This window comes from Bufo bufo, chromosome 6 (genome assembly GCF_905171765.1).
Source record: "Bufo bufo chromosome 6, aBufBuf1.1, whole genome shotgun sequence".
NCBI lineage: Eukaryota > Metazoa > Chordata > Amphibia > Anura > Bufonidae > Bufo > Bufo bufo.
This window is the reverse complement of record NC_053394.1, coordinates 415,916,284-415,944,165: the sequence shown is the minus strand read 5'-3', so window position 1 is coordinate 415,944,165 and position 27,882 is coordinate 415,916,284. Positions and strand designations below refer to the sequence as shown.

Here is a 27,882-nt window from a genome sequence, read left to right as displayed (position 1 = left end):
CTTGGTCCATGCCCTAAGCTGCTTGGTCTATGCTCTGAGCTGCTTGGTCCATGTTCTGAGCTACTAGGTCCATCCTCTGAGCTGCTAAGTCTATGCTCTGAGCTGCTAGGTCCATGGTCTGAGCTGCTAGGTCCATGGTCTGAGCTGCTTGGTCCATGGTCTGAGCTGCTAGGTCCATGGTCTGAGCTGCTAGGTCCATTCCCTGAGCTGCTTGGTCCATGCTCTGAGCTGCTTGGTCCATGCCCTGAGCTGCTTGGTCCATGCCCTGAGCTTCTATGTCCATGCCTTAAGATGCTTGGTCCATGCTCTAAGCTGCTTGGGCCATGCTCTGAGCTGCTTGGTCCATGCTCTGAGCTGCTTGGTCCATGCTCTGAGCTGCTTGGTCCATGCTCTGAGCTGCTTGGTCCATGCTCTGAGCTGCTAGGTCCATGCTCTGAGCTGCTAGGTCCATGCTCTGAGGTGCTAGGTCCATGCTCTGAGCTTCTATGTCCATGCTCTGAGCTGCTTGGTCTATGCTCTGAGCTGCTTGGTCTATGCTCTGAGCTTCTAGGTCCATGCTCTGAGCTGCTAGGTCCATGCTTTGAGCTTCTAGGTCCATGCTCTGAGCTGCTAGGTCCATGCTTTGAGCTTCTAGGTCCATGCTCTGAGCTGCTAGGTCCATGCTGTGAGCTGCTAGGTCCATGCTGTGAGCTGCTAGGTCCATGCTCTGAGCTGCTAGGTCCATGTTCTGAGCTGCTAAGTCCACCCTAATAAGCCCATATTCCATGCTAATAAGCTTATTCTCCGCTTTAATAAGTTCCTACTCTGGGCTAATAAGTCCATACTTTGAACTAATACATCAGTACTTGGAGCTAATAAGTCAGTGCCAGAATCTTATGAATTATTAACCAAAACCAAGAAGTCATTATCTAAAGCTAATAATTTTTATATCCAGAGCCAATAAGTCAGTGCCTACAACCAATAAGCCATATCTAGAAATAATAGATGTGTATTAAGCTAATAAGCCATGGCCATAGAGCTAATAAGTCCATACCCAGAGCTAATAGCTACATATTTGGAGATAATAATTAAGCTGTTCATAGCTGGAGCTGTTAAGTCAGTGGCCACAGCTAGTAAGTCCTTACCTAAAACTAATAATTCAGTGCCTACAGCCAGTGAATCCATATCTAGCAGTAATAGATCACTGTATCGGGCTAATAAGCCATTGACCTAAAGCTAGTAAGTCTATAACACTATACTTGGAGCTAATAATATGTTAGTTCCTTGAGCTGTCCACAGCTAATATGTCTATACTAGTAGTAAGTCAGTGCCTAGTACTAATAAATGAGGCCTCTGAGGTAATAATTTAGAACTTTGAGAAACAGTAACTCAGATTCAGACCTTATTACTGACCCTGGCATCTGCCTACCAGTAGTCTACCTTCCTACCTCTGTGGTTGCACTTTTAACATGATTTGGCCAGAAAACCAGTTATAATAGTATCTTCTCCGTGAACAGCTGGGACTGGTTGAGTTAAATAGTTGCCTTTGTTCCAGGTTGCGCTGAGGTAACACCATCTGGTCATGGAGTGAAGGTGGCCATTGTATGACCTGTGCTCAGATGAACCAGGTTTGAGTCTGGCACAGAATCCCGTCTGTACAACCTGGCGTCATTTCTGAAATAATCCCTTATCCGATTTAGAAGAATTGAGAGACAATGCTTTCCTAATTCCATCTGCCCACTCATCTGCTGACATGGGGCTTTTCTCTGAATATTTGATGTTTTTGGTCTGAAGAACATTTGTCACATTACTGTATGTCCGACTCTTAAAGGAGCAAACTGTAGAATATTGAGGATACGAAAAGATGGACTATCTTCTATGGAGGTCCACCTCAACTGTTAAGGAATCCTTATTGATAGATGAGGAGCAAGAAATTGTGCTGGAGAAAGGAGAAAAGGAACTAAAGGGGACAGTGTGAAGACCGTAACCTTTCCATTTACTGAGATGACCTGCTGCTAGTGGTGGCCATGATGAGTTAGGACGGTATTAAAGAAGACTAATTCTTAGAGAGGGTGAAACTCAGGGGCATTTGTGACTGCAATTTGGGCAAACTGGGGAGACAAGTTGACTACTGTGTATGGAGTTGTCCCAACTCTCCCCTGATAAAGGATTAGGCATGTTGGTTTTCAGAATCCCTGGTCGTTTTTTTCCTATGGGAGAGCCAAGTGTGCGACGGAGGAGTTGGGAGGACTAGCTGTCGCTTGGCCAGACAGCTAGTTAAAATGTATCAGCAACTCCTCCTCCCAATATATAAGCTCCGCAGGCCACCTATTCCTCCTATTGTGTCCCCATGATGTCCTCCAACAGATCTGCTGATCAAGGTAAACCTATCCTGATTTCAAAAATAAAAATCTGTGCCAGGGGGGAAAGGCATGGTTGGCCCATTATTTGAGGCCCATAATAGTGCAGTCAACACACCAGTAAGTATAGTATATGCAGTGATCATCATAAGGGTTCCCATGATGCAGTTGTTCAGTGTTCTAAAACTATTTAATGACTTCTTGCAGATGGTGGTCCTTATGGATCCAATGGAAGACCCAGATGACATTCTGAGAGCCAATCGTTCCAGGGAGAAGTCCTACATGTTTGACGTGACGTTTGACTACTCAGCAACCCAGGTAGGGTGCTTACGCTTCTATAATGGAGGTCCAGGAGATATGTCCATGTAGCAAATTTGCTTCTAAGTATTACCAGTATAGTGAGAAACAAGTGATAGGGGTCTATTGCCATCCAGTAGGCATCTTCCAAATGAGGATCATCCAAATCGCTAAGCTGTTTTTTTGAAGCCCCTTGGGTCGATTTTCAATTTTGTCTTTGTGACTTCAGAACTGATTATTTTTAGCCCTGCCAGGACATTATGGTGAACATGGAACATAGGAGGTCCCACATCTATCATCAAAATGGGCGATACATCATGGTGCCAATTTTCTGCCACTCAGGACTGTTATGACCAGCGTGCCAACTCCATCTGAGGGCAATGTCTGAGCACACCCATCGTTCTTCACACAGTACTGTTGATGGTGAGGAGAGATTTTCCGGAGAGGTGTGCTGGGTGCTACCTCAGAGGGAAATTGGAACACGAGGGAATTGGGACCTGAGTGTGACCTCCAGGTGACACAATAGACCCAGTGGATGCTGGGAGGCCAGAGGCTGATCAGGCGGAAGCGTAGTCAGGGTCCAAAGTCTGGCACACAGAATGACAAGAATCAGCAGAACACCGTAGCTCAAACAGAAAACTAGACTAGCTAGGAACCTAATTTCTCAGACACCTCCCTCATACACATTGCAGACCAGCCATAGTCTGGGGAAGACACAGGGCATGCTCATGCTGCCTCACAAAAGGAGGAGAGCACGCCTGCGCACGCCCTAACAAACAGTAGAGGACTCTGAGCCAGAGCGCAACTGGAACTGGAAGGAGGATGCCAGAGACTACATAGCTGCACCTGTGCCAGCAAGGAAGCGCCGACACTGGGAGTATACAACAGTTAATCTACCCGCTGCTTTCACCTATGACATTTTCTTCCCGTTGCTCACCCCCTTATTGCTAAAAATGCAGTTCCTCTGGAGAGTCCTGCGCATGTTCCCACCACTCAATAGCAGAGAGGTGGGACCTACCAGGGTAAGGCTGGACCCTATCTATCTCTCTCTCCAGTGGTCCCAAAGCAGCCTTGTAGTCTGCCTCTATTCTGGCGTCTAAATGTGTTAGTGGTAATGATGGTGAATCTCTCAGAAGGCCTTCTGCGTCCACATCCACTGCAGAAGGTCACCTCCAGAGTCTTCAGTTGACATTGCGAATGATTGCGAAGGCACCAAACCTTCCTTTGCTGCATACTATAATGTGTCTATAGAGAGCATGGTGCTCAGGTGGCATCTATAGAGACTAGGCACATTAGATGTTTCTTTCAGGAATGATTCCTCGGATGCTGAGTCCCTGGTGTCTCCACGGCGACTAATTATTTTTAACTGTTTCGTGGCTTGTAATGAACTAGTATGTCTGCCAGGCCCATAATAGCTACATGCATGTAGGGATAGTATTATAGTAGTTATATTCTTGTACATAGCAGTATTATAGTAGTTATATTCTTGTACATAAGAGGCAGTATTATAGTAGTTATATTCTTGTACACAGGAGCAGTATTATAGTAGTTATATTCTTGTACATAGGAGCAGTATTATAGTAGTAATATTCTTGTACATAGGAACAGTATTATAGTAGTTATATTCTTGTACATAGGAGCAGTATTATAGTAGTTATATTCTTGTACATAGGAGCAGTATTATAGCAGTTAGATTCTTGTACATAGGAGGCAGTATTATAGTAGTTATATTCTTGTACATAGGAGGCAGTATTATAGTAGTTATATTCTTGTATAGAGGAGCAGTATTATAGTAGTTATATTCTTGTACATAGGAAGCAGTATTATAGTAGTTATATTCTTGTACATAGGAGCAGTATTATAGTAGTTATATTCTTGTACATAGGAGCAGTATTATAGTAGTTATATTCTTGTACATAGGAGCAGTATTATAGTAGTTATATTCTTGTACATAGGAGCAGTATTATAGTAGTTATATTCTTGTACATAGGAGCAGTATTATAGTAGTTATATTCTTGTACATAGGAGCAGTATTATAGTAGTTATATTCTTGTACATAGGAGCAGTATTATAGTAGTTATATTCTTGTACATAGGAGCAGTATTATAGTAGTTATATTCTTGTACATAGGAGCAGTATTATAGTAGTTATATTGTTGTACATAGGAGCAGTATTATAGTAGTAATATTCTTGTACATAGGAGCAGTATTATAGTAGTTATATTCTTGTACATATGAGCAGTATTATAGTAGTAATATTCTTGTACATCGGAGCAGTATTATAGTAGTTATGTTCTTGGATATAGGAGCAGTATTATAGTAGTTATTTTCTTGTACATGAGAGCAGTATTATAGTAGTTATATTCTTGTACATAGGAGCAGTATTATAGTAGTTATATTCTTGTACATAGGAGCAGTATTATAGTAGTAATATTCTTGTACATAGGAGCAGTATTATAGTAGTTATATTGTTGTACATAGGAGCAGTATTATAGTAGTAATAGTGTTGTACATAGGAGCAGTATTATAGTAGTTATATTGTTGTACATAGGAGCAGTATTATAGTAGTTATATTGTTGTACATAGGAGCAGTATTATAGTAGTAATATTCTTGTACATAGGAGCAGTATTATAGTAGTTATATTGTTGTACATAGGAGCAGTATTATAGTAGTAATATTCTTGTACATAGGAGCAGTATTATAGTAGTTATATTGTTGTACATAGGAGGCAGTATTATAGTAGTTATATTGTTGTACATAAGAGCAGTATTATAGTAGTTATATTCTTGTACATAGGGAGCAGTATTATAGTAGTTATATTCTTGTACATAGGAGTAGTATTATAGTAGTTATATTCTTGTACATAGGAGCAGTATTATAGTAGTTCTATTCTTGTACATAGGAGCAGTATTATAGTAGTTATATTCTTGTACATAGGAGCAGTATTATAGTAGTTATATTTTTGTACATAGGAGCAGTATTATAGTAGTTAAATTCTTGTACATAGGAGCAGTATTATAGTAGTTATATTCTTGTATATAGGAGCAGTATTATAGTAGATATATTCTTGTACATAGGAGCAGTATTATAGTAGTTATATTCTTTTACATTAGGAGGCAGTATTATAGCAGTTATATTCTTGTACATAGGAGGCAGTATTATAGTAGTTGTATTCTTGTACATAGGAGGCAGTATTATAGTAGTTATATTCTTGTACATAGGAGCATTATTATAGCAGTTATATTCTTGTACATAGGAGCATTATTATTGTAGTTATATTCTTGTACATAGGAGCAGTATTATAGTAGTTATATTCTTGTACATAGGAGCAGTATTATAGTAGTTATATTCTTGTATATAGGAGCAGTATTATAGTAGTTATATTCTTGTACATAGGAGCAGTATTATAGTAGATATATTCTTGTACATAGGAGCAGTATTATAGTAATTATATTCTTTTACATTAGGAGGCAATTTTTATTAGTATAAACAAGCAAAAATGCAATAGTACATTTCAAAATAAGAATGAACAAACAATTATTAAACTGAAATCATACATATCATCAAAATAATAAATTTATAATAACTTTAACTTAAGAGTCCATTGCAAATAAATGGGAGAAAAGATGAATAAATAAACATAATTTCAGGATACATGAACCAAAAATTACTCCAAATATACATTCCTCCATAATTTTTCATTCTCGCCCTTTCTCCTAACTTCTATAGATCTGACCCACCTTAGCTCCGACAGGATGAGGTTTACGGCTTTCTCATGATTGAAGGGCTCACTGTGGATGGACACTCTTGTTCTTGTATGCCAGTGATAGTATTTAACGATAGTAATAATCAGATGCATGGTCCCCCGGTCAATGTCAGCTACCTGTGATGTCACACCATATACAATGTCTGGGTAGGTCAGAGACTGCAGTCTTGGGATTTTTAGCTTGCTGGTTATCTCCTGCCATATCTGTCGCCCTCCCCAGCACTCGGTTATAAAATGTTCCATAGTCTCCTCCTGCTGACAGCCCAAGGGACACATGCGATCTAGAACACTCAGGAACTTTAAATTGCCTCTGACAAAAAGCTTCCCATGGAATGACAGCCAGGCAATGTCAAACAACTTTGCAGGAAGCCTTGGTCCGTTGAGGAACCTAAGACTTTTCTGCAAGGTGGCTGTTGTGCAGTCTCTCAGTGCTGGCTGCAAGTTATAGAAGGTCCTACAGATCCTTATATAGAGATCCTTCCTGGTCTTAGTCTCCAGATACACCTTGTCTATTTCCCATTTCCTCACACACTTTAGACCATATTCCAGGTACTGGGGGAGGAAGCCACGAGTAAACCGACCCCTCTTGAGACTGCCGCCTCGCACCCAAGACTCTGCAAAAGGCAATATCCAGTCCCTGACACTGTTCACCCACAGGGAGCTGCTGTTTGAGTCCAGGCAACCAAAATTAACTTTCAGAAACATGGAGTCAAAGAACACCCTTGGATTTAACATATCCAGCCCACCCTCTCTCCTCTGTAGGTAGGTGATCCCTCTTTTTATTGGGTTCAACCTGTTCCCCCACAAAAGTTGGAAGAACAGGCTAAAGAGCCTAGCCGAGAAAGGTTCTGGCAAAGGAAAGACAACAGAGACGTACAAGAAGACGGGGACCAGGTAAGTCTTCAACATAGTAACCCTTTCTCTATAGGTCAGCCTCCAGTTCTTCCATCGCTGAACCTTTGCATTTCCGGAATCCAACTTTTCTTCCCAATTTAGTTTGGCATTATCTTCCCTCCCAAATTTGACCCCAAGGATTTTAATATAGGTGGAGGCCTTTGCAAATTGTGGCAGATCAAAGTCTGGATCAGTACTTAAAGTCCAGAGAGCTTGACTCTTCTCAAGGTTGACTAGAGACCCTGAGGCCTCCGAGTAGCTTCTGATGGCTGCAGACAACATCTCCACCTCTCGAGGCTCAGATATCACCACAGTCACATCATCCGCATAGGCAACTACTTTCAAAGGCAAGCAGTGGGGGACCAGCACCCCCTGAAAATCACACTCCTGTAGTGACCTCAGGAACGGGTCCAAGGCAAACACATACAGCAGTGGACTCAAAGGGCAACCCTGTCTCACCCCTGCCTCTACTTCAAAAGTGTCCCCTTGCCAACCATTGATTAGAGGAAAGCTCTTCGCCTCACAATATAAAGTTTTCAGCCAATCTACAAATTGTCCTGGAATACCGTACTTTGACAAAGTGGCCCATAGATACTCGTGATCCACTCTGTCAAAAGCTTTAGCCTGGTCCAGACCTACAACATATCTCCCACACCTCAGAGCTTTACATCTCTCAAACATCTCCCTTATCGAGATGACTGCTCCAGAGATGTTCCGCCCTTTTACTGTGCCAAACTGACAGCCTGCCAACAGTGCCCGGGACAAACAGACTAACCTAGAGAACAGGATTTTTGCCAGAATCTTCCTGTCGACATTCAAGAGGGCAATCGGCCTCCAGTTCTTGATGTCACTAGGCTCCTTACCTTTAGACAGCAGAATTAGCGAGGACACCCTCATGGACAGAGGCATCAGGTGATTTTCTAGACAATTTTTGTACACGTCCACGAGGATTGGGGCCAAGTGGTCTCTGAACTTCTTATAGAATTCTGCTGTTATACCATCTGGACCTGGTGCCTTCTTCAGATGTAACTGATCAATGGCCACTTTAACTTCCTCCACCGTTAATTCTGCTGTCAAAGGAGAAAAGTCCACATCATTAGTATCAGGGCCTGGAGTTGCCTCCAAGAATTGAGTCATCTTCTCTTTATCCAAAACCTTCTTCTGAAATAAGTCAGCATAGTAAGATCTCACCACCCCCAGGATACCCTCCCGAGATTCCTGTAAAACACCCTGGGAGTCAGTGAGACCTGCCACCGATTTATTAGCCACACGTTCCCTGCAATTCTCAAAGGGATCAGGAGCCCCTAAGGTCCCATAATCCCGTTCCAGAACCAGGGAGGTGTACCTGCTGTACTGATACTGCCTTATCTCAGATTTCAGTCGGTCGATCTTTTGTTTTTCATCCCCACCCGCCGAATACAGTGACTCCAATTCTTTCCGCAGCCTGAGATACTGGCTATACTTACTCTTCCCTCTTTTAACTGACAGTCTCTGTAAGAGGGATCTGATCTCCACCTTGACATCCTCCCACCAGTCGGCCACGTTGTTATAAAAGTCCACTCTCTGTAGCTGAACCTGGAAAAGAGAGTGGACACAATCCTGGACATAGACATCATCCAGGAGGCTGGAATTAAGCCTCCATAGCCCTCTACCAATATCAGAGCGTCTAGTGGCTCCCAAGCAAAGAAACAAAGCCAGGTGGTCAGAGTAGGGGACGACCTTCTCACTTATCCCGCTAACAGTCTCTGTGGGGTTCACAAACGCCATGTCGATTCTACTGCTTCTGTCAGCACAAGAATATGTGAAGTTTGGCTTTCTGCCACCCCATGTGAAGACATCACTTAGGCCAGCCTGCGATATTATGTTACTTAAGACTCTGGAGTCTCTGACCACCGCTCTGCCCGAGGACCGGTCACCTGATGACAAAGTGACATTAAAGTCCCCCGCCATTACCACAGGTATAGAGGTAAAAAGATACTGCTTCACATCATTAAACAGCTGGATTCTCTCAGCCACTGTCTGTGGGCCGTAGATGTTAATAAAGCGGAGCCGTCTACCATGGATGGTCACTTCCAGCACCAGGCACCTTCCCATAGCTACCTCCGTTAACCTGTGCACAGTGACATCATTGGTATTAAACAATATGGCCACCCCGGCATAAGGCTCCACAGCCAGCGACCAGCAAGAAGGACCAGACCGCCATTCACTCTCAGCCTCACGTAGATGCCCCAAGGTGTTCAAACGTGTCTCCTGCAGAAAGATGACATCTGCATCCAGGTATCTGAGGTGATCGTATACCGCGTGTCTGGTCCTTCTTACTTTGATGCTGTTCACATTGCTCGAAGCAACTTTTAGAAAAAACCCAGCCATCACAAGACAACAGAGAAAGAGCAGATAAGTGACTCCCATCATCATAGGTCAGGATCAGAGGCTTCCTGCCTACCACCGGTCTCCATATCTGACTCTACAGGGGCTTCTACAGGAGGGGGCTTCTTCTTTGTTGGGGGGTCCCCTGTGTCTGCCTCACACTCATTATCTATTCTCTGTTGCTCTTCCTCATAATCCCCATCAGACTCTGATAACGCCTCATATCTGTTTGACAGGACCATGACGCCTGCACCGGTACTGACTTTTTTCCTGGTGTTTTGGCCCAGGTTATGTTCCTCCTCAGACTTACGGGAAGACTTATCTTTTTTCCTCCTTTTGTTCCTCTTGGCCTCTTCATATACAGAAGGTGATACAGAGGCGGCTGCCTGAGACTGGTCCTGAGTGACCACCTCCATGGTGCCCTGTGTGTTCTCTGAAGGCTGAGGTTCGGGTGTTGTCTCACCTGACCCCTGTTGTACCTCGTGCCTCGTCAGTATGGTCCCTGACATCAAAGCCTCCTCCTCTATAGCGTCTGCGGCCTCCACTAACTCCTCATCTGGAAGCTCCCTGCATACGTTATGCCAGGCATCTGGGCAATCCTTATGTGAGTGGCCTATCTGTCCGCAGAGATTGCATCTAACGTTCTTACACGTGGCACTCAGATGGCCGAGCTCACCACACAGGTTGCACTTGACCACTGTGCACACATTTGCCACATGACCGACCTTGCCACACTTGAAGCACTTTCTAGGTTGCCCAGGATAGAAACAGACGCCCTTCTCTCTACCGATAAAGAAGGAGTTAGGGAGATGTAAGGTGATGTTATTGTGCTGGCGCAGCTTCACCAGCACCTTCCACCCTCCAGTCCAGACACCATCATCGTCCCTGTTCTTAGTGAGGTCGGACACGAGGTCACAGTGCCTCCGGAGCCACACCACAATGTCCTGGGGAGGGACAGATTCATTCCAGAAAATAACATTCACAATAGCAGTGTCTGGCTTGGAAATGGGAATGAAAATGAACTTATTCCAGCCTTCGGTGTCTCTAACCCTGGCAAAGTTTGCCCAGAACCTGTCCAGACTAGACATAAGCTTAAAGCTGACATCATAGCCCTGCCTGTCTGGTAGATTTATCACCGCCAGGATGTCCTCTGGAGCAAACCCCATCTGGTGGCACAGGAGTTCCCTCACCACAAACCTCCTATCAGGGAGGTCTTCTTTGGTGCCTCGGTGTTTAAACCTCACCACGTTCCTCCTCTTAAACGCCTGGCCTGTATAGCCTGCACTGGAGGTGAAGGATGGAGCGCCGCGGCTCCAGGCATTTCTGGGAGGATCCTGACGGGCCTCACTACCCTGAGTATTGGGGCGAGTGTCTCCACTAGAGGGGCCTGACGGGGGGGGCACTACCCTGAGTATTGGGGTGCGTGTCTGCACTAGAGGGGACAGTCTCATCCGATGTGGGTTGTGTTAAGGGGGGGAAATTACAGACATCATTCTGTACACCTTCCTGACCACCATCCACCTCTATATCCCACACAGACTGTACAGTATCCCCAGCCCCCAACCCCTCAGGTACAATATCAATGTCCCCGGTCTGTGCCCCAGTAACAGAGCTCTCCTGCGTCTCCGCATCACCCTGACCCATGGATACATGTCCACTGTCCTGCCGTTGGGCTGGCTCTGCTGGGACTTGTGGTGCCACATATCCAGGATGTTGCTCAGGGACAGCTGAAGGTTCTTGCGGCTGCACTTGCCCACCTCCCTTCTGGAAAGAGAAACTTGCAGGCTTCAGTATTGGTTGTGTCACATGCCGGGGCTCATCTGGGGACACGGACCCTGATTGTGCTCTAGAGGAGCGGGATCCAGAGTCACTGTTCTGTCTCTGCTGTGAGAAGCGTTCCTGGTTCCCGTAGGACTCGGCCAGGGGCCCCATCCTCTCCAGGGCACAGTCCATCTCCTTCACCACCTGTGCCAGCTCTATGCTCAGTGAGTGCAGCTTGGTATCGTACAATGTGTTACTATCGGGGTGCGCAGTTTTCAGGTTATATACACAGTCTATCTGCATCTGCAGCAGTTGTTTGTGGTGCTTTAACTCCCCCATTCTCCTTACCAGAGCCGGGATCTCCTCCGCCATCTGCAGCTCAGGTGCTCGCGTGGTCTCCTTCACCTGCTGTCCTGGTCGGGCCAGGGGTCCAGGCTGTTTGGATTCACTGGTCTCCTGCAGCTTTGCCTTTCCAGCTCTACTGCTAGTACTTGCAGTTGCATCTGCTGAGGCCTGTTCACACTTTGCAGTGTTTGTAGACATGGCATTCCTGGTTACCTGTAGCGGCATTGCTGCAGATCTGGTGCGGCCTTGGCAGGCCATGCTGGAAGCCACAACTTGCTGTTTCAGGTTTTCTTGCAATGTTTGTTTCTCCAGTGATGTCCGTCTCTGTCTGTGTGCAGGAGAGGGGAGCTGCTCACCTGCTGCACGACCTGTGCTCATCACCTCTGCACCTTGCTGGCTGGACTTGGGATCCGCTTGCATCTTCACTGCACTCACTTTCTTCTCTTCTTCTTTCTTCAGAACAACAATATTTCCTTCATTCTGCTGCTGACTGGAAACTTTGGGATTAGTATCCACTTTAGGAATGGTTTGGGAGTTTTCTCCCAGTGTAGGCCTGGAAGCCTGGGCCTTGCTGAGGGAAGTTCCCCGCCCGGGCTGGCCACACCCTGGGCTCTGGACAGACATCCACAGGCTCAGGAGAGCTACTCACACACGTCCTCACAGCTAGGAGGCAGTATTATAGTAGTTATATTCTTGTACATAGGAGCAGTATTATAGTAGTAATATTCTTGTACATAGGAACAGTATTATAGTAGTTATATTCTTGTACATAGGAGCAGTATTATAGTAGTTATATTCTTGTACATAGGAGCAGTATTATAGCAGTTAGATTCTTGTACATAGGAGGCAGTATTATAGTAGTTATATTCTTGTACATAGGAGGCAGTATTATAGTAGTTATATTCTTGTATAGAGGAGCAGTATTATAGTAGTTATATTCTTGTACATAGGAAGCAGTATTATAGTAGTTATATTCTTGTACATAGGAGCAGTATTATAGTAGTTATATTCTTGTACATAGGAGCAGTATTATAGTAGTTATATTCTTGTACATAGGAGCAGTATTATAGTAGTTATATTCTTGTACATAGGAGCAGTATTATAGTAGTTATATTCTTGTACATAGGAGCAGTATTATAGTAGTTATATTCTTGTACATAGGAGCAGTATTATAGTAGTTATATTCTTGTACATAGGAGCAGTATTATAGTAGTTATATTCTTGTACATAGGAGCAGTATTATAGTAGTTATATTCTTGTACATAGGAGCAGTATTATAGTAGTTATATTGTTGTACATAGGAGCAGTATTATAGTAGTAATATTCTTGTACATAGGAGCAGTATTATAGTAGTTATATTCTTGTACATATGAGCAGTATTATAGTAGTAATATTCTTGTACATCGGAGCAGTATTATAGTAGTTATGTTCTTGGATATAGGAGCAGTATTATAGTAGTTATTTTCTTGTACATGAGAGCAGTATTATAGTAGTTATATTCTTGTACATAGGAGCAGTATTATAGTAGTTATATTCTTGTACATAGGAGCAGTATTATAGTAGTAATATTCTTGTACATAGGAGCAGTATTATAGTAGTTATATTGTTGTACATAGGAGCAGTATTATAGTAGTAATAGTGTTGTACATAGGAGCAGTATTATAGTAGTTATATTGTTGTACATAGGAGCAGTATTATAGTAGTTATATTGTTGTACATAGGAGCAGTATTATAGTAGTAATATTCTTGTACATAGGAGCAGTATTATAGTAGTTATATTGTTGTACATAGGAGCAGTATTATAGTAGTAATATTCTTGTACATAGGAGCAGTATTATAGTAGTTATATTGTTGTACATAGGAGGCAGTATTATAGTAGTTATATTGTTGTACATAAGAGCAGTATTATAGTAGTTATATTCTTGTACATAGGAGCAGTATTATAGTAGTTATATTCTTGTACATAGGAGTAGTATTATAGTAGTTATATTCTTGTACATAGGAGCAGTATTATAGTAGTTATATTCTTGTACATAGGAGCAGTATTATAGTAGTTATATTCTTGTACATAGGAGCAGTATTATAGTAGTTATATTTTTGTACATAGGAGCAGTATTATAGTAGTTAAATTCTTGTACATAGGAGCAGTATTATAGTAGTTATATTCTTGTATATAGGAGCAGTATTATAGTAGATATATTCTTGTACATAGGAGCAGTATTATAGTAGTTATATTCTTTTACATTAGGAGGCAGTATTATAGCAGTTATATTCTTGTACATAGGAGGCAGTATTATAGTAGTTGTATTCTTGTACATAGGAGGCAGTATTATAGTAGTTATATTCTTGTACATAGGAGCATTATTATAGCAGTTATATTCTTGTACATAGGAGCATTATTATTGTAGTTATATTCTTGTACATAGGAGCAGTATTATAGTAGTTATATTCTTGTACATAGGAGCAGTATTATAGTAGTTATATTCTTGTATATAGGAGCAGTATTATAGTAGTTATATTCTTGTACATAGGAGCAGTATTATAGTAGATATATTCTTGTACATAGGAGCAGTATTATAGTAATTATATTCTTTTACATTAGGAGGCAGTATTATAGCAGTTATATTCTTGTACATAGGAGGCAATATTATAGTAGTTGTATTCTTGTACATAGGAGGCAGTATTATAGTAGTTATATTCTTGTACATAGGAGCATTATTATAGCAGTTATATTCTTGTACATAGGAGCATTATTATTGTAGTTATATTCTTGTACATAGGAGCAGTATTATAGTAGTTATGTTCTTGTACATAGGAGAAAGTATTATAGTAGTTATATTCTTGTACATAGGAGCAGTATTATAGCAGTTATATTCTTGTACATAGGAGCAGTATTATAGCAGTTATATTATTGTACATAGGAGCAGTATTATAGTAGTAATATTCTTGTACATAGGAGCAGTATTATAGTAGTTATATTCTTGTACATAGGAGCAGTATTATAGTAGTTATATTCTTGTACATAGGAGCATTATTATAGCAGTTATATTCTTGTACATAGGAGCAGTATTATAGTAGGTATAGTATTGTACATAGGAGCAGTATTATAGTAGTTATGTTCTTGTACATAGGAGAAAGTATTATAGTAGTTATATTCTTGTACATAGGAGCAGTATTATAGCAGTTATATTCTTGTACATAGGAGCAGTATTATAGTAGGTATAGTATTGTACATAGGAGCAGTATTATAGTAGTTATGTTCTTGTACATAGGAGAAAGTATTATAGTAGTTATATTCTTGTACATAGGAGCAGTATTATAGCAGTTATATTCTTGTACATAGGAGCAGTATTATAGCAGTTATATTCTTGTACATAGGAGCAGTATTATTGTAGTTATATTCTTGTACATAGGAGGCAGTATTATAGTAGTTATATACTTGTACATAGGAGGCAGTATTATAGTAGTTATATTCTTGTACATAGGAGCATTATTATAGCAGTTATATTCTTGTACATAGGAGCATTATTATTGTAGTTATATTCTTGTACATAGGAGCAGTATTATAGTAGTTATATTCTTGTACATAGGAGCATTATTATTGTAGTTATATTCTTGTACATAGGAGGCAGTATTATAGTAGTTATATACTTGTACATAGGAGGCAGTATTATAGTAGTTATATTCTTGTACATAGGAGCATTATTATAGCAGTTATATTCTTGTACATAGGAGCATTATTATTGTAGTTATATTCTTGTACATAGGAGCAGTATTATAGTAGTTATGTTCTTGTACATAGGAGAAAGTATTATAGTAGTTATATTCTTGTACATAGGAGCAGTATTATAGCAGTTATATTCTTGTACATAGGAGCAGTATTATAGCAGTTATATTATTGTACATAGGAGCAGTATTATAGTAGTAATATTCTTGTACATAGGAGCAGTATTATAGTAGTTATATTCTTGTACATAGGAGCAGTATTATAGTAGTTATATTCTTGTACATAGGAGCATTATTATAGCAGTTATATTCTTGTACATAGGAGCAGTATTATAGTAGGTATAGTATTGTACATAGGAGCAGTATTATAGTAGTTATGTTCTTGTACATAGGAGAAAGTATTATAGTAGTTATATTCTTGTACATAGGAGCAGTATTATAGCAGTTATATTCTTGTACATAGGAGCAGTATTATAGTAGGTATAGTATTGTACATAGGAGCAGTATTATAGTAGTTATGTTCTTGTACATAGGAGAAAGTATTATAGTAGTTATATTCTTGTACATAGGAGCAGTATTATAGCAGTTATATTCTTGTACATAGGAGCAGTATTATAGCAGTTATATTCTTGTACATAGGAGCAGTATTATTGTAGTTATATTCTTGTACATAGGAGGCAGTATTATAGTAGTTATATACTTGTACACCGGAAGTAGTATTATAATATAATATTAGTATTATTATAGTAGTTTGTTCTGGTGTACTGTTACATTAGTGTCCATAGTGACAACCACTTCTCTAGGACAGAAATGTGCTCTGAGCTGTTGTCAGTCCTTCTCCCCATCCTCCTGGTAGGTAAAACTATGTACAGTAAAAAGAAGTATGTGAACCCTTTGGAATGATATGGATTTCTGCACAAATTGTCATAAAATGTGATCTGATCTTCATCTTGGGATTTCTGGTGTGAATCGCTTTCTTGAGGTCATGCCACAGCATCTCAATCGGGTTGAGGTCAGGACTCTGACTGGGCCACTCCAGAAGGCGTATTTTCTTCTGTTTAAGCCATTCTGTTGTTGATTTACTTCCATGCTTTAGGTCGTTGTCCTGTTTCAACAAACACCCATCTTCTGTTGAGCTTCAGCTGGTGGACAGATGGCCTTAAGTTCTCCTGCAAAATGTCTTGATAAACTTGGGAATAAATTTTTCCTTCGATGATAGAAATCCGTCCAGGCCCTGACGCAGCAAAGCAGCCCCAAACCATGATGCCCCCACCACCATACTTCACAGTTGGGATGAGGTTTTGATGTTGGTATGCTGTGCCTCTTTTTCTCCACACATAGTGTTGTGTGTTTCTTCCAAACAACTCAACTTTGGTTTCATCTGTCCACAGAATATTTTGCCAGTACTGCTGTGGAACATCCAGGTGTTCTTGTGCAAACTGTAAACGTGCAGCAATGATTTTTTTGGACAGCAGTGGCTTCCTCTGTGGTATCCTCCCATGAAATCCATTCTTGTTTAGTGTTTTACGTATCGTAGATTCACTAACAGGGATGTTAGCATATGCCAGAGACTTTTGTAAGTCTTTAGCTGACACTCTAGGATTCTTCTTCACCTCATTGAGCAGTCTGTGCTCTGCTCTTGCAGTCATCTTTACAGGACAGCCACTCCTAGGGAGAGTAGCAGCAGTGCTGAACTTTCTCCATTTATAGACAATTTGTCTTACCGTGGACTGATGAACAGCAAGGCTTTTGGAGATACTTTTATAACCCTTTCCAGCTTTATGCAAGTCAACAATTCTTAATCGTAGGTCTTATGAGAGCTCTTTTGTGCAAGGCATCATTCACATCAGGCAATGCTTCTTGTGAAAAGCAAACCCAGAACTGGTGTGTGTTTTTTATAGGGCAGCTGTAACCAACACCTCCAATCTCATCTCATTGATTGGACTCCAGTTGGCTGACACCTCACTCCAATTAGCTCTTGGAGATGTCATTAGTCTAGGGGTTCACATACTTTTTCCACCTGCACTGTGAATGTTTACATGGTGTGTTCAATAAAAACATGGTAACATTTAATTCTTTGTGTGTTATTAGTTTAAGCAGACTGTGATTGTCTATTGTTGTGACTTAGATGAAGATCAGATCACATTTTATGACCAATTTGTGCAGAAATCCATATCATTCGAAAGGGTTCACATAATTTTTCTTGCAACTGTACATCACTCAGCAAGAGTGAATACACAAGTACACTATTTTGTGTCCCTCATGACAACTCCTTTTTTTAAGCTGTCCAAATAATAGGTCTAGCTTCTGGAATCCCGGAAAACATGAGGCCTCCGAAGCCGACTGTAGCCGACTTTCCTGTGACTGTGGTCAGTGTGTCACTAATTGGACATTTATGTCCGTCTATTTTGTCATCAATATCTTACAGTCGATTTCAACATCTGGTTACCATGTACAGTGAAGCTTTTCTAAATTTTGTGGTTAATGTCTTGTATTCTCTAGTCTTCTTGTTTCTCCTGAGCCTCAATATGTTTAGATTGTAACATTAAAGGGAACCTGTCACCTCCCAAAACCGTCCCAAGCCGCCAGCAGTACCTGCGTGTAGCCAGCAGTGTGTTTCTGATGATGCCTTTCTTCCTGGAGGCAGATGCAGCAAAATTACTGAAAACGTTGTTTTGTCCCCTGCCCGCCGCGCTTCTTCACACATGCTTGAAGTCAAGGGGGCAGCGGCCTCCTCGCTTCAAGTCACGGTAACCATGCCCCCTTTCCTGCCCCTTCGCCGTGACTGACAGCTGACAGTTTGGCTGGCTTTGCCGAACTCTCTGCATAAGCGCTTCTATTGTTTTCTTCCTTTGCTCTGGGGTGAGGATGACTTGAGTGATGCTTAGCAATAGGGGATTAGAAAGGCTTTGGGTATGGCTATGATTAGGCATGTTAGAAGTGCAAGGACTTGAAGACATATCACCAACCATTTTTCTTTGTGAAATATCTGCCTGATAAGAACTTTAACCCGTAGAGGATCCGCGCCGTACATGTACGGCGCTGGTGGACGTTACTTAGGGACCAGAGGCGTACATGTACGGCGGGCTGATTGGGCGGGTGCCGTAGAAAAAATAAAATAAAAACTGTGCTAAAACAATCATTACCTTACAGTACAAAAAGTGCAACACCAAGTGATAAAAAAGGCGTAAAATATCACATGAACTAACCCCTCAGGTGGACACCGTAAAAAAAATAATAATAATAAAAATAAAATAATACAAACTATGTCGAAAAAGCCATTTTTTGTCACCTTACAAGTGATACCAAGCAATCAAAAAGTCACCCTAAAATAGTACCAATCAAACCGTCATCTTATCCCAAAAAAAATGAGCCCCTACATGAGACAGTCACCCAAGAAATAAAGAAAACTATAGCTTTCAGAATATGGAGACACTAAAAGAATCATTAAAAAAAATATGCTTTATTATGTAAAACTGAAACAAACAACGTGCTCTATAAAAATAGCACATGATCTAACCTGTCAGATGAACATTGTAAATAACAAAAAATAAAAACAGTGCCAAAACAGCAATTTTATATTACCTTGCCTCACAAAAAGTGTGTAAACCAAAAATCATATGTACCCTAAAATAGTACCAACAAAACTGCCACCTTATCCTGTAGTTTCCAAAATGGGGTCACTTTTTTGGCGTTTCTACTCTATGGGTGCATCAGGGGGGCTTCAAATGTGACATGGCAATAGGGCTGAAACGATTACCCAATTGAATTGAGTAATTCGACACAAAAAAATCCTGGATGCAAATCACCCGCCGGCCCGCACCGCGCTGTATCCTGACACGTAAGCGTGCACTATGATCCGACGCTGTCAGACGTCAGGACAACAGTGCAGCACGCGGAGAAGAAGATGGAGGAGCTGTGGAGCGGCGCCCCTACAGTAGAGGTAAGTATTTTATTTCACTGGCGCTGGGGACATGGCTAGGAGAGGCAGCTGATGGTACTCGGGGGCAAGCTGGTGGCACAGCTGATGGCACTAGTGGGACAGCCGTTGGCACTGGGGGGGCAAGCTGGTGGCACTGGAGGGCAAGCTAGTGGCATTGGGAAGCAGCCTGATGGCACTGGGAGGCAAGCTGGTGGCATTGGGGGCAGCCTGATGGCACACCTTATGGCATTGGGAGGCAAGCTGGTGGCACTGGGGGGCAATCTGGTGGCACTGGGGGACTGCTGATGGCACTGGGGGGCAGCTGATGGCACGGGGGGCAGATGAGTTTTTATTAAGAAAAACGTTCTTTTAATTAGTTTTTTTGTTATTAGAGTACTTGATAATTCGTTGGATTAATCAATACAATACTCGATTACAAAAATAGTTGAAGCTGCAGCCCTACATGGCAACTTAAAATGATTCCAGTGAAATCTGCTCTCCAAAAACCATATGGCGTTCCTTTTCTTCTGTGCCCATACAGCAGTTTACGACCACATATGGGGTGTTTCTGTAAACTACAGATTCAGAGTAATAAGTATTGAGTTTTGTTAACCCTGTTAACCCTTGCTTTGTTACTGGAAAAATGGATTAAAATGGAAAAATCTGCCAAAAATGTGAAATTCCGAAATTCCATCTGCATTTTTATTTAATTCTTTTGGAACACCTAAAGGGATGACAAAGTTTGTAAACTCAGTTTTGAATTGTAGTTTCTAAATTAGGGCCATTTATCGGTGGTTTCTATTATGTAAGCCTCACAAAGTGACTTCAGACCTGAACTGGTCCTTAAAAAGTGGGTTTTGGAAATTTTCGGAAAAATTTAAAGATTTCCTTCTAAACTTCTAAGCCTTCTAACGTCCCCAAAAATAAAATGTCAATCACAAAATGATCCAAACATAAAGTAGACATATGGGGAATGTAAAGTAATAACTATTATATGAGGTATCGCTATTTGTTTTTAAAGCAGAGAAAATTTGGAAAGTTGAGAATGTTTCCAATTTTTTGGAAAAAAAAAATCCAATGAAAAATATTGACTGAAATTTACCACTATTTTCACGAGAAAACAATCTCAGAATGGCTTGGATAAGTAAAAGCGTTCCAAAGTTATTACCACATAAAGTGACACATGTCAAATTTCCAAAAAACAGCCTGGTCCTTAAGGTGAAAAATGGCAGGGTCCTGAAGGAGTTAATCTCAGGTTCCTCATGATGTCATAACTTGCATCTATCGGGAATAATCGAGTCCAGTCATGGTGATGGCTTCCATTTTGTGTTGGTAATAGGTGGACCATACCATTGAATGTTAGAATGGTCATTATCAGGTGGATGTCTCACCAACTAATATGGTTGGTGACATGTCTGCATGTTCTCGAACCCTCCAGCAGAGAAATTACTTCTCAACCCAAGGTCTGAGTCCCAGGGTTGTCTCCTCGTGGCCTTAGCATAAACCAGTCTCCAGATAATCTTATAACTGATCACAATGAGCAGATTTGCCTTTTAGGCACACAATTAGCATTAAATACTGATTACTATGTAAATTAGCAATTATTGGATTAATTTTGTAGCCAGACTGACATGTTTCTGTCAGGTGGGACCATTAGAATAAAAATTTAAATCCCCCAAAAATCCATACTTAAATTGCTGGTGGCCACTAGTAGACTTTCATAACTTGAATTCATTTTGAAGGAAAGTCCACAGCCACCCAACATTGAGGGTATGACATCAAAACCCCAGAGTTTGGTGAAAGTTGAAGAGGCTTGATCACCACCACATCTTATTAACGCACCTGGAAACCATTTAAAGCATAAATAACTACTGGAAGAACCCATACCAGTATTTTCTATACAGCTACTCTTAACTTTTTGGGCCACAGCAATCTAATTAAGACAACAGATCTTTTGGGTCGTCCACCGAACGTATGCTTAGAAAATGTTTTGACTCCAAGTGGACACTCAGAAAAACGATGTAGTTGATCCTTTAGGAACTTATGATGATTCCTGCCCAAATCACCTCCATTACTCTAGTGAATAATTGGAGGTGTGAAGTATCTCCATAAAGGCTCTCCAGAGGCAATGTCCTACTCGCAATCTCAAGGTTGCATTTGTTTTTCTATGGGTTCATTCATGTGTGGAGGTGACCTCTTGATTTACAGGTTTGCTGTCTGTTGTCTTCTGTCCAGAGTTACACATTCCCTTAGCATCCCCCGGGTCGGTCATTGTCCTTCTCTTTCTTAATTGTCCAGCTTGTACAGGCTCGCCCTTCTTTCCTTCATTCCTGTTTACTCTCATTATTAGTCTTCACTTCCTATTCCATTACACTTTTACTTTCCATGCCTTCTTCTCGTGACGGTTTTGCCCTGATAACAAGGACAGAGGAAACATAAGACTGCTCGGAGATAATGTTACTTTCTTGGGATCATGTTGCCTCTTTGTTCCTTGGATTTTGTTATCTCTAAAACCGTGTCTTGATGTATGTGTGACTCTTGAGGTTGTCATTGGGTATTACTGGTCTACGGTGAATGCAAACAAATCTGTTCCGCCTAAAGATTACTGCTGTGGCATTATTAAATTTGCAGCTTTCTCCAAGCAAGCAACCAGTAGGTATACAGAGACACGTAGGCCAACCAAGAAATATCACCTCAGTAGCATGGGTAGTTTCCAGTGCTCCTGCTATGAAGGGCAACTTTCCATCTCACCACCAATCATGGTATGGACATCTTGCCAAGTCTGGATTATAACATAGGAAAAAGGGGTAAATGGTAGAGGTTCCTTCAAAAATATGGCCAAGGGAATCCATAGATCTTGATCTAAGGCAGCGGCTTATCTACCGAGAACAGAAGCTTGGACATGTTGAAATCCAACAGCCTGATCCTCATCTCCTCTGACATCTGCTATTGGGGGAGACAGGTACTTAAAGTGGCCCTGGAAAAAAACTAAAATTGGCCACATGTTGTAGGCGGGTCCAAATTAAAATAAGGTGGGGCAACTGAAGCAAGCGGGACAACAGAAGTAGGTTGGGCCAGGAATACCAACACAAAATACCACCCCAGCAAAATTAAATATAAACTTTTTCCCCCCAAAAAAGAGATATAGTGGTTATAGTGCTCAACAGATAGTGCCCACCTTTAAAACCTGAATGAGTGCCCCCCAAAGGGGTATAGTGCCATCAAATAGTGTCCCCAGAAAGGATATAGTATCCAAGTCCAAAAGATAGTGCCTCCAAAAGTTATATAGTGCCCAACTGATAGTCCCCAACCCCAGGAGTTAAGGGATACAGTGCCCCCCAAAAGGGACATGGTGTTCAGCAGATAGTGCCCATCTTCTCCAACATCTGCCATTGACAGGGACGAACTGGGAGCTTAAAGTAGCCGTGAAAAAAAATAAAAGTGGCCAGGTCCAAATTGTAAGCAGGTGGGGCAGCAGAAGCAGGTGGAGACAACGGAAGTAGGTGGGGCCAGGAATACTGTAGTGCAGCGCAAGATACCGCCCCTGCAGAACCAAAAATCACAGTGCAGCACAAAATACTGCCACCCCCGCTGCAGTATTCAACTGTCTCACCGGCGGCGATACAGTTGAATTCAGGAGGCTAATTGACTTTCTTCAACCATTTAATCAATTGGATTTAAAACAATTAGGATCATCATATTACCAATTAAGGGGTTTGTCTAGGACTACCCATGGGTTGTTTGTATTGCAGCTCAGCTTCATTGAAGTGAATGGGCCTGAGCTATATTACCACACACAACCTGTAGACAAGTGTTGTGCTGTTTTTGGAAGAAAGCAGTCATCTTTCTTTAGTCCTCGACAGCCCCTTGAATGGGCGACTGCCCCACTTCAGAGAGATTGAAAGTTATATTTACTTCATGGCCTCCATGGAAAGGGTTTTATGCATGTTCGCCCTCTAGTGGCCAAATTTGCATGACGGAGGTAAAATCATGAAAAATACCTTTTATTTGAATTTTTTTTTAAGAGATAACAAAATACATAGATTCCCGTCAGCTGTATGATCTTGTAAAACACCATTCCTGCACTGTTGTAATTGGAAAGCCCTGTCAAATATCACTTAGGGAGGCTCCAGTGAGCATTAATGGCCCTCACATACTAACTGGTTAAGCTGTGATAACATCTTAAGCACATAATTACTGAGATTGCTTCCTTGTGCCGTATGCCTGAAGTGTAATCATTACATTAAAGATGGACGGGATGTGCCGCTGGTACTTGATGTGATGCCAAGATGCTATATGAAAGAGGCGTCTTTGCTGATGAAAATGCTTGGATGTATTTCTGTTTCAGGAAAACCCGGGTAACATGTAACATGGCTGCCAAGAGCATTGCTAGGGTTTTAAAAGATTATGGCCAGTGGTCCTAAAGCTCTTGTAGTGTTACCAAAATCGATACAGTGCCCCAAAAAGGTGTATAGTGCACTAGAGAGGGATATAGTGCCCCCAAAAGGTAAATAGGGACATAAAGATCAGGTCCCCAGATAGTGCCCCCCCCCTCAAGGGGACAGAGTGCACAACAGATAGTGCCCCCCTAAGGGGACATAGTGCACAACAGATAGTGCCCCCCTAAGGGGACAGAGTGCACAACAGATAGTGCCCCCCCCCCCAAGGGGACATAGTGCACAACAGATAGTGCCCCCCCCCCAAGGGGGCATAGTGCACAACAGATAGTGCCCCCCCTAAGGGGACAGAGTGCACAACAGATAGTGCCCCCCCAAGGGGACAGAGTGCACAACAGATAGTGCCCCCCCCAAGGGGACAGAGTGCACAACAGATAGTGCCCCCCCCCCAAGGGGACAGAGTGCACAACAGATAGTGCCCCCCCCCAAGGGGACAGAGTGCACAACAGATAGTGCCACCCCCCCCAAGGGGACAGAGTGCACAACAGATAGTGCCCTCCCCCCAAGGGGACAGAGTGCACAACAGATAGTGCACCCCCCCCAAGGGGACAGAGTGCACAACAGATAGTGCACCCCCCCCAAGGGGACAGAGTGCACAACAGATAGTGCCCCCCCCCCCAAGGGGACAGAGTGCACAACAGATAGTGCCCCCCCCCAAGGGGACAGAGTGCACAACAGATAGTGCCCCCCCCAAGGGGACAGAGTGCACAACAGATAGTGCCCCCCCCCCAAGGGGACAGAGTGCACAACAGATAGTGCCCTCCCCCCAAGGGGACAGAGTGCACAACAGATAGTGCCCCCCCCCCCCCCAAGGGGACAGAGTGCACAACAGATAGTGCCCCCAAAAGGGAAATAGGGGCATAAAGATAAGGTCCTCAGAAAACTATATGAGGCCACATTATCTGTGGGGCATAATATCTTTTTCTGTGGACCTTATCTTTATGCCCTTATTTCCCTTTGGGGGGGCACTATCTGTTGTACACTATTACCTCTTAGGTGGGCACTATCTGTTGTACACTAAGTCCTCTTGAGGTGCACTATCTGTTGTGCATTATGTCCTTTTAGGGGAGCACGATCTGTTAGGCATAATATCTTTTTCTGAGGACCTTATCTTTATGCCTTCTATTTGGACTCTATATTCCTTTTGAGAGCATAAATGGTGCCCCCAAAAGAGATGTAGGGGCAACAGATAGTGTCTCCTAAAATGGATATAGTGTCAAACAGATAGTGCCCCTCAAAAGGGATATAGCATCAGATAGTACCCTGCAAAAGGGATGTAGTGGCCAACAGATGGTGTCCCCTAAAAAGGATATAGTCCCCAGATCCAATAGATCATGCCTCCTCAAAAAAGGGATAGAGTGCCCAACTGATAGTGTCCACCCTCAAAAGGGTTATTCATAGTGCCCACCCATAAAAACAAATATAGTGCCACCAAAAGGGATATAGTGCCCACTCCTAAAAAGGGAAATTGTGCCCCCAAAAGGGATATAGTGCCCACTCCTAAAAAGGGAAATTGTGCCCCCAAAAGGGATATAGGGCCCATCAAATAGTGCTCCAAAAAGGATATGGAATCCAAGTCCAACAGATAGTGCCTCCAAAAAATAGTTAATGCCCACACCCAAAAGGGATATAGTACCCACCCCTTAAAAAGGGATATAGTGCACCCCAAAAGGAACATGGTGTCCAACAGATAGTCCCCACCCCCAAAAAGTGATATACTGCCCAACAGATAGTGCCCCGGAGAAGAGATATACTGCCCAACAGATGATGCTGTCACGATTAGGCATTTGAGTGAACTGAGCGACTACACTACAGGAGTCGTAATGGCCGCCATTCCTGTCATCACCTTTGAAAAACTTCAGGAAGAAATGGGTGAACAGAATTTTTAGCAACCTGATGAAAGAAAAGGACTGGAGGACTCCCGTTTACTGAGTGTGTTTTTTTATTTCAGGCGGACACACGTTTTAATTGGGTCATGCCCGGCCATTAATCTGTAGTTTTTTTCCTCCACTATAGGACACGGTGTACCGTCTCACCACCAAAGGTTTGATTGAAGGGGTCATCTCGGGCTATAACGCCACAGTGTTTGCCTATGGCCCCACCGGTGAGTTTTGTTCATTAAAGGGGTTGTGTCACATAACATATTCTACATTATTATTACTTTTGTCTCGAAAATTTAGTATAGCCAGTGATTTTTTTTAAATAAAATGTAGCTGTATAGCTATCACGGTCGGCGTGACTATCACATACGTGACACAGAGGGAGGGAACAAGGAAGGCCCTGACCAAGTGAGAGGGAAGGTGGTGACCCCTGACTCACCTAGCGGCTGGCACCTGGCTGCCCTGACGTCCCTAGACGGGTTCCTCACCCGTACGCCGATCACGTGCCTAAAGCCCTGGCTTTCCCTAAGCTGAGCCCTGGATAGTGAACAGGGCGGTGGGAACACTAGTCCGCACCACTAGCTCTAAAGGAAAACACCAAGGGAAGGACAGACAATACAAACTCAACATATAATCCCAGGTGGGCGACAACAGGAGACAACAAGAAGCCCAACAGGGATCCGGAGGGTAGCACTCTGGAACGACAACCAGGATTCACAACTCCAGTGGGTCAGTATAGAAGTCCAGGCAGGAAGCTCTATAACTGGCAACTAGAGAAGAGTGAGGGGAGAATATAAGGAGGTTGGGAGTGGCAGACAAGAGACAGCTGAGGAGGAGAAGCTACGGATCCCTGATTGAGACAAAAAGGATAGCAAGGCAAACACAGAAAACAATCACTAAGAAACAACGTGATCTTTAGATATAGAGCGCGCAGCCACCCGCTGCGACCTCCTGACCCCGGGTATAACGGAGTCAGACGTGGCTCTAGATACCCTCGTGACAATAGCGCCACCTGCTGTTTGTTCTTTTCTTTATTTTTGTCTGTCTCGCTGAGCTGGTCGCACGCGCTCAGTTTAAATCCTGAACTGCTACAAGCCATATGTTAGGTTAGAAGCTGTGGCACTTACAGGGAGAGAGAATCTGCAGCAGAAAGGACACACCCCTGAGGTGCCAGGCCGACGATAATCTAGCAGAGCAATTGCAGCACTGAATGGGGAGATCTCTGGACCCATGTGAGGTACAGGGCTGGTTCTAGCTTTGTTTGTCTGATTTTCATTTTTTTACATCAGTCATGGGATAACCCCTTTGAAGGGCTGGAATTTGCTAAGATATGCTGAGGCACCCTGTACCACGTGCCTCACGATAAAAGGGATTTGTGCTACATTTGGGCCTCAGTAAGGGTACACCAGCTGGTGGCGGCTCGGCTGGCACGGACGAGGTTAAAGGGATGCTTATTCATGTGTGAACAGGTTGTTTTCTGCCTGAGATTACCTGCATCTCCTGTTACTAAGGCAACAAGGCCGACGAGTCCTGAGGAATCCTTATTTTTCCTAAAAAATTTCCTACTTATACAAACCTCCATTTATCGCTGTTGTCAGATATTCTAGCATGCAACAAAAAAGGACAGTACTATTTAACCACCTCAGCCCCCATAGCTTAAACACCCTTAATGACCAGGCCACTTTTTACACTTCTGACCTACCCTACTTTCACCGTTTATTGCTCGGTCATGCAACTTACCACCCAAATGAATTTTACCTCCTTTTCTTCTCACTAATAGAGCTTTCATTTGGTGGTATTTCATTGCTGCTGACATTTTTACTTTTTTTGTTTTTAATCGAAATTTAACGATTTTTTTGCAAAAAAATGACATTTTTCACTTTCAGTTGTAAAATTTTGCAAAAAAAAACAACATCCATATATAAATTTTTCTCTAAATTCATTGTTCTACATGTCTTTCATAAAAAAAAATGTTTGGGTAAGAAAAAAATGGTTTGGGTAAAAGTTATAGCGTTTACAAACTATGGTACAAAAATGTGAATTTCCGCTTTTTGAAGCAGCTCTGACTTTCTGAGCACCTGTCATGTTTCCTGAGGTTCTACAATGCCCAGACAGTAGAAACACCCCA

The 27,882-nt window shown here is 42.4% G+C and overlaps 1 protein-coding gene across 1 annotated transcript in view; it reads left to right on the top strand.

The window, feature by feature from the left end:
• KIF19 (kinesin family member 19) overlaps positions 1-27,882 on the top strand; it is a 72,319-nt gene that overhangs the window by 10,342 nt on the left and 34,095 nt on the right. Inside the window, exons 3-4 of the mRNA XM_040437587.1 lie at positions 2,547-2,657; positions 25,891-25,978. Of these exons, the coding sequence (XP_040293521.1) occupies positions 2,547-2,657; positions 25,891-25,978 (199 nt within the window). The remainder of the gene's footprint in view (positions 1-2,546; positions 2,658-25,890; positions 25,979-27,882) is intronic.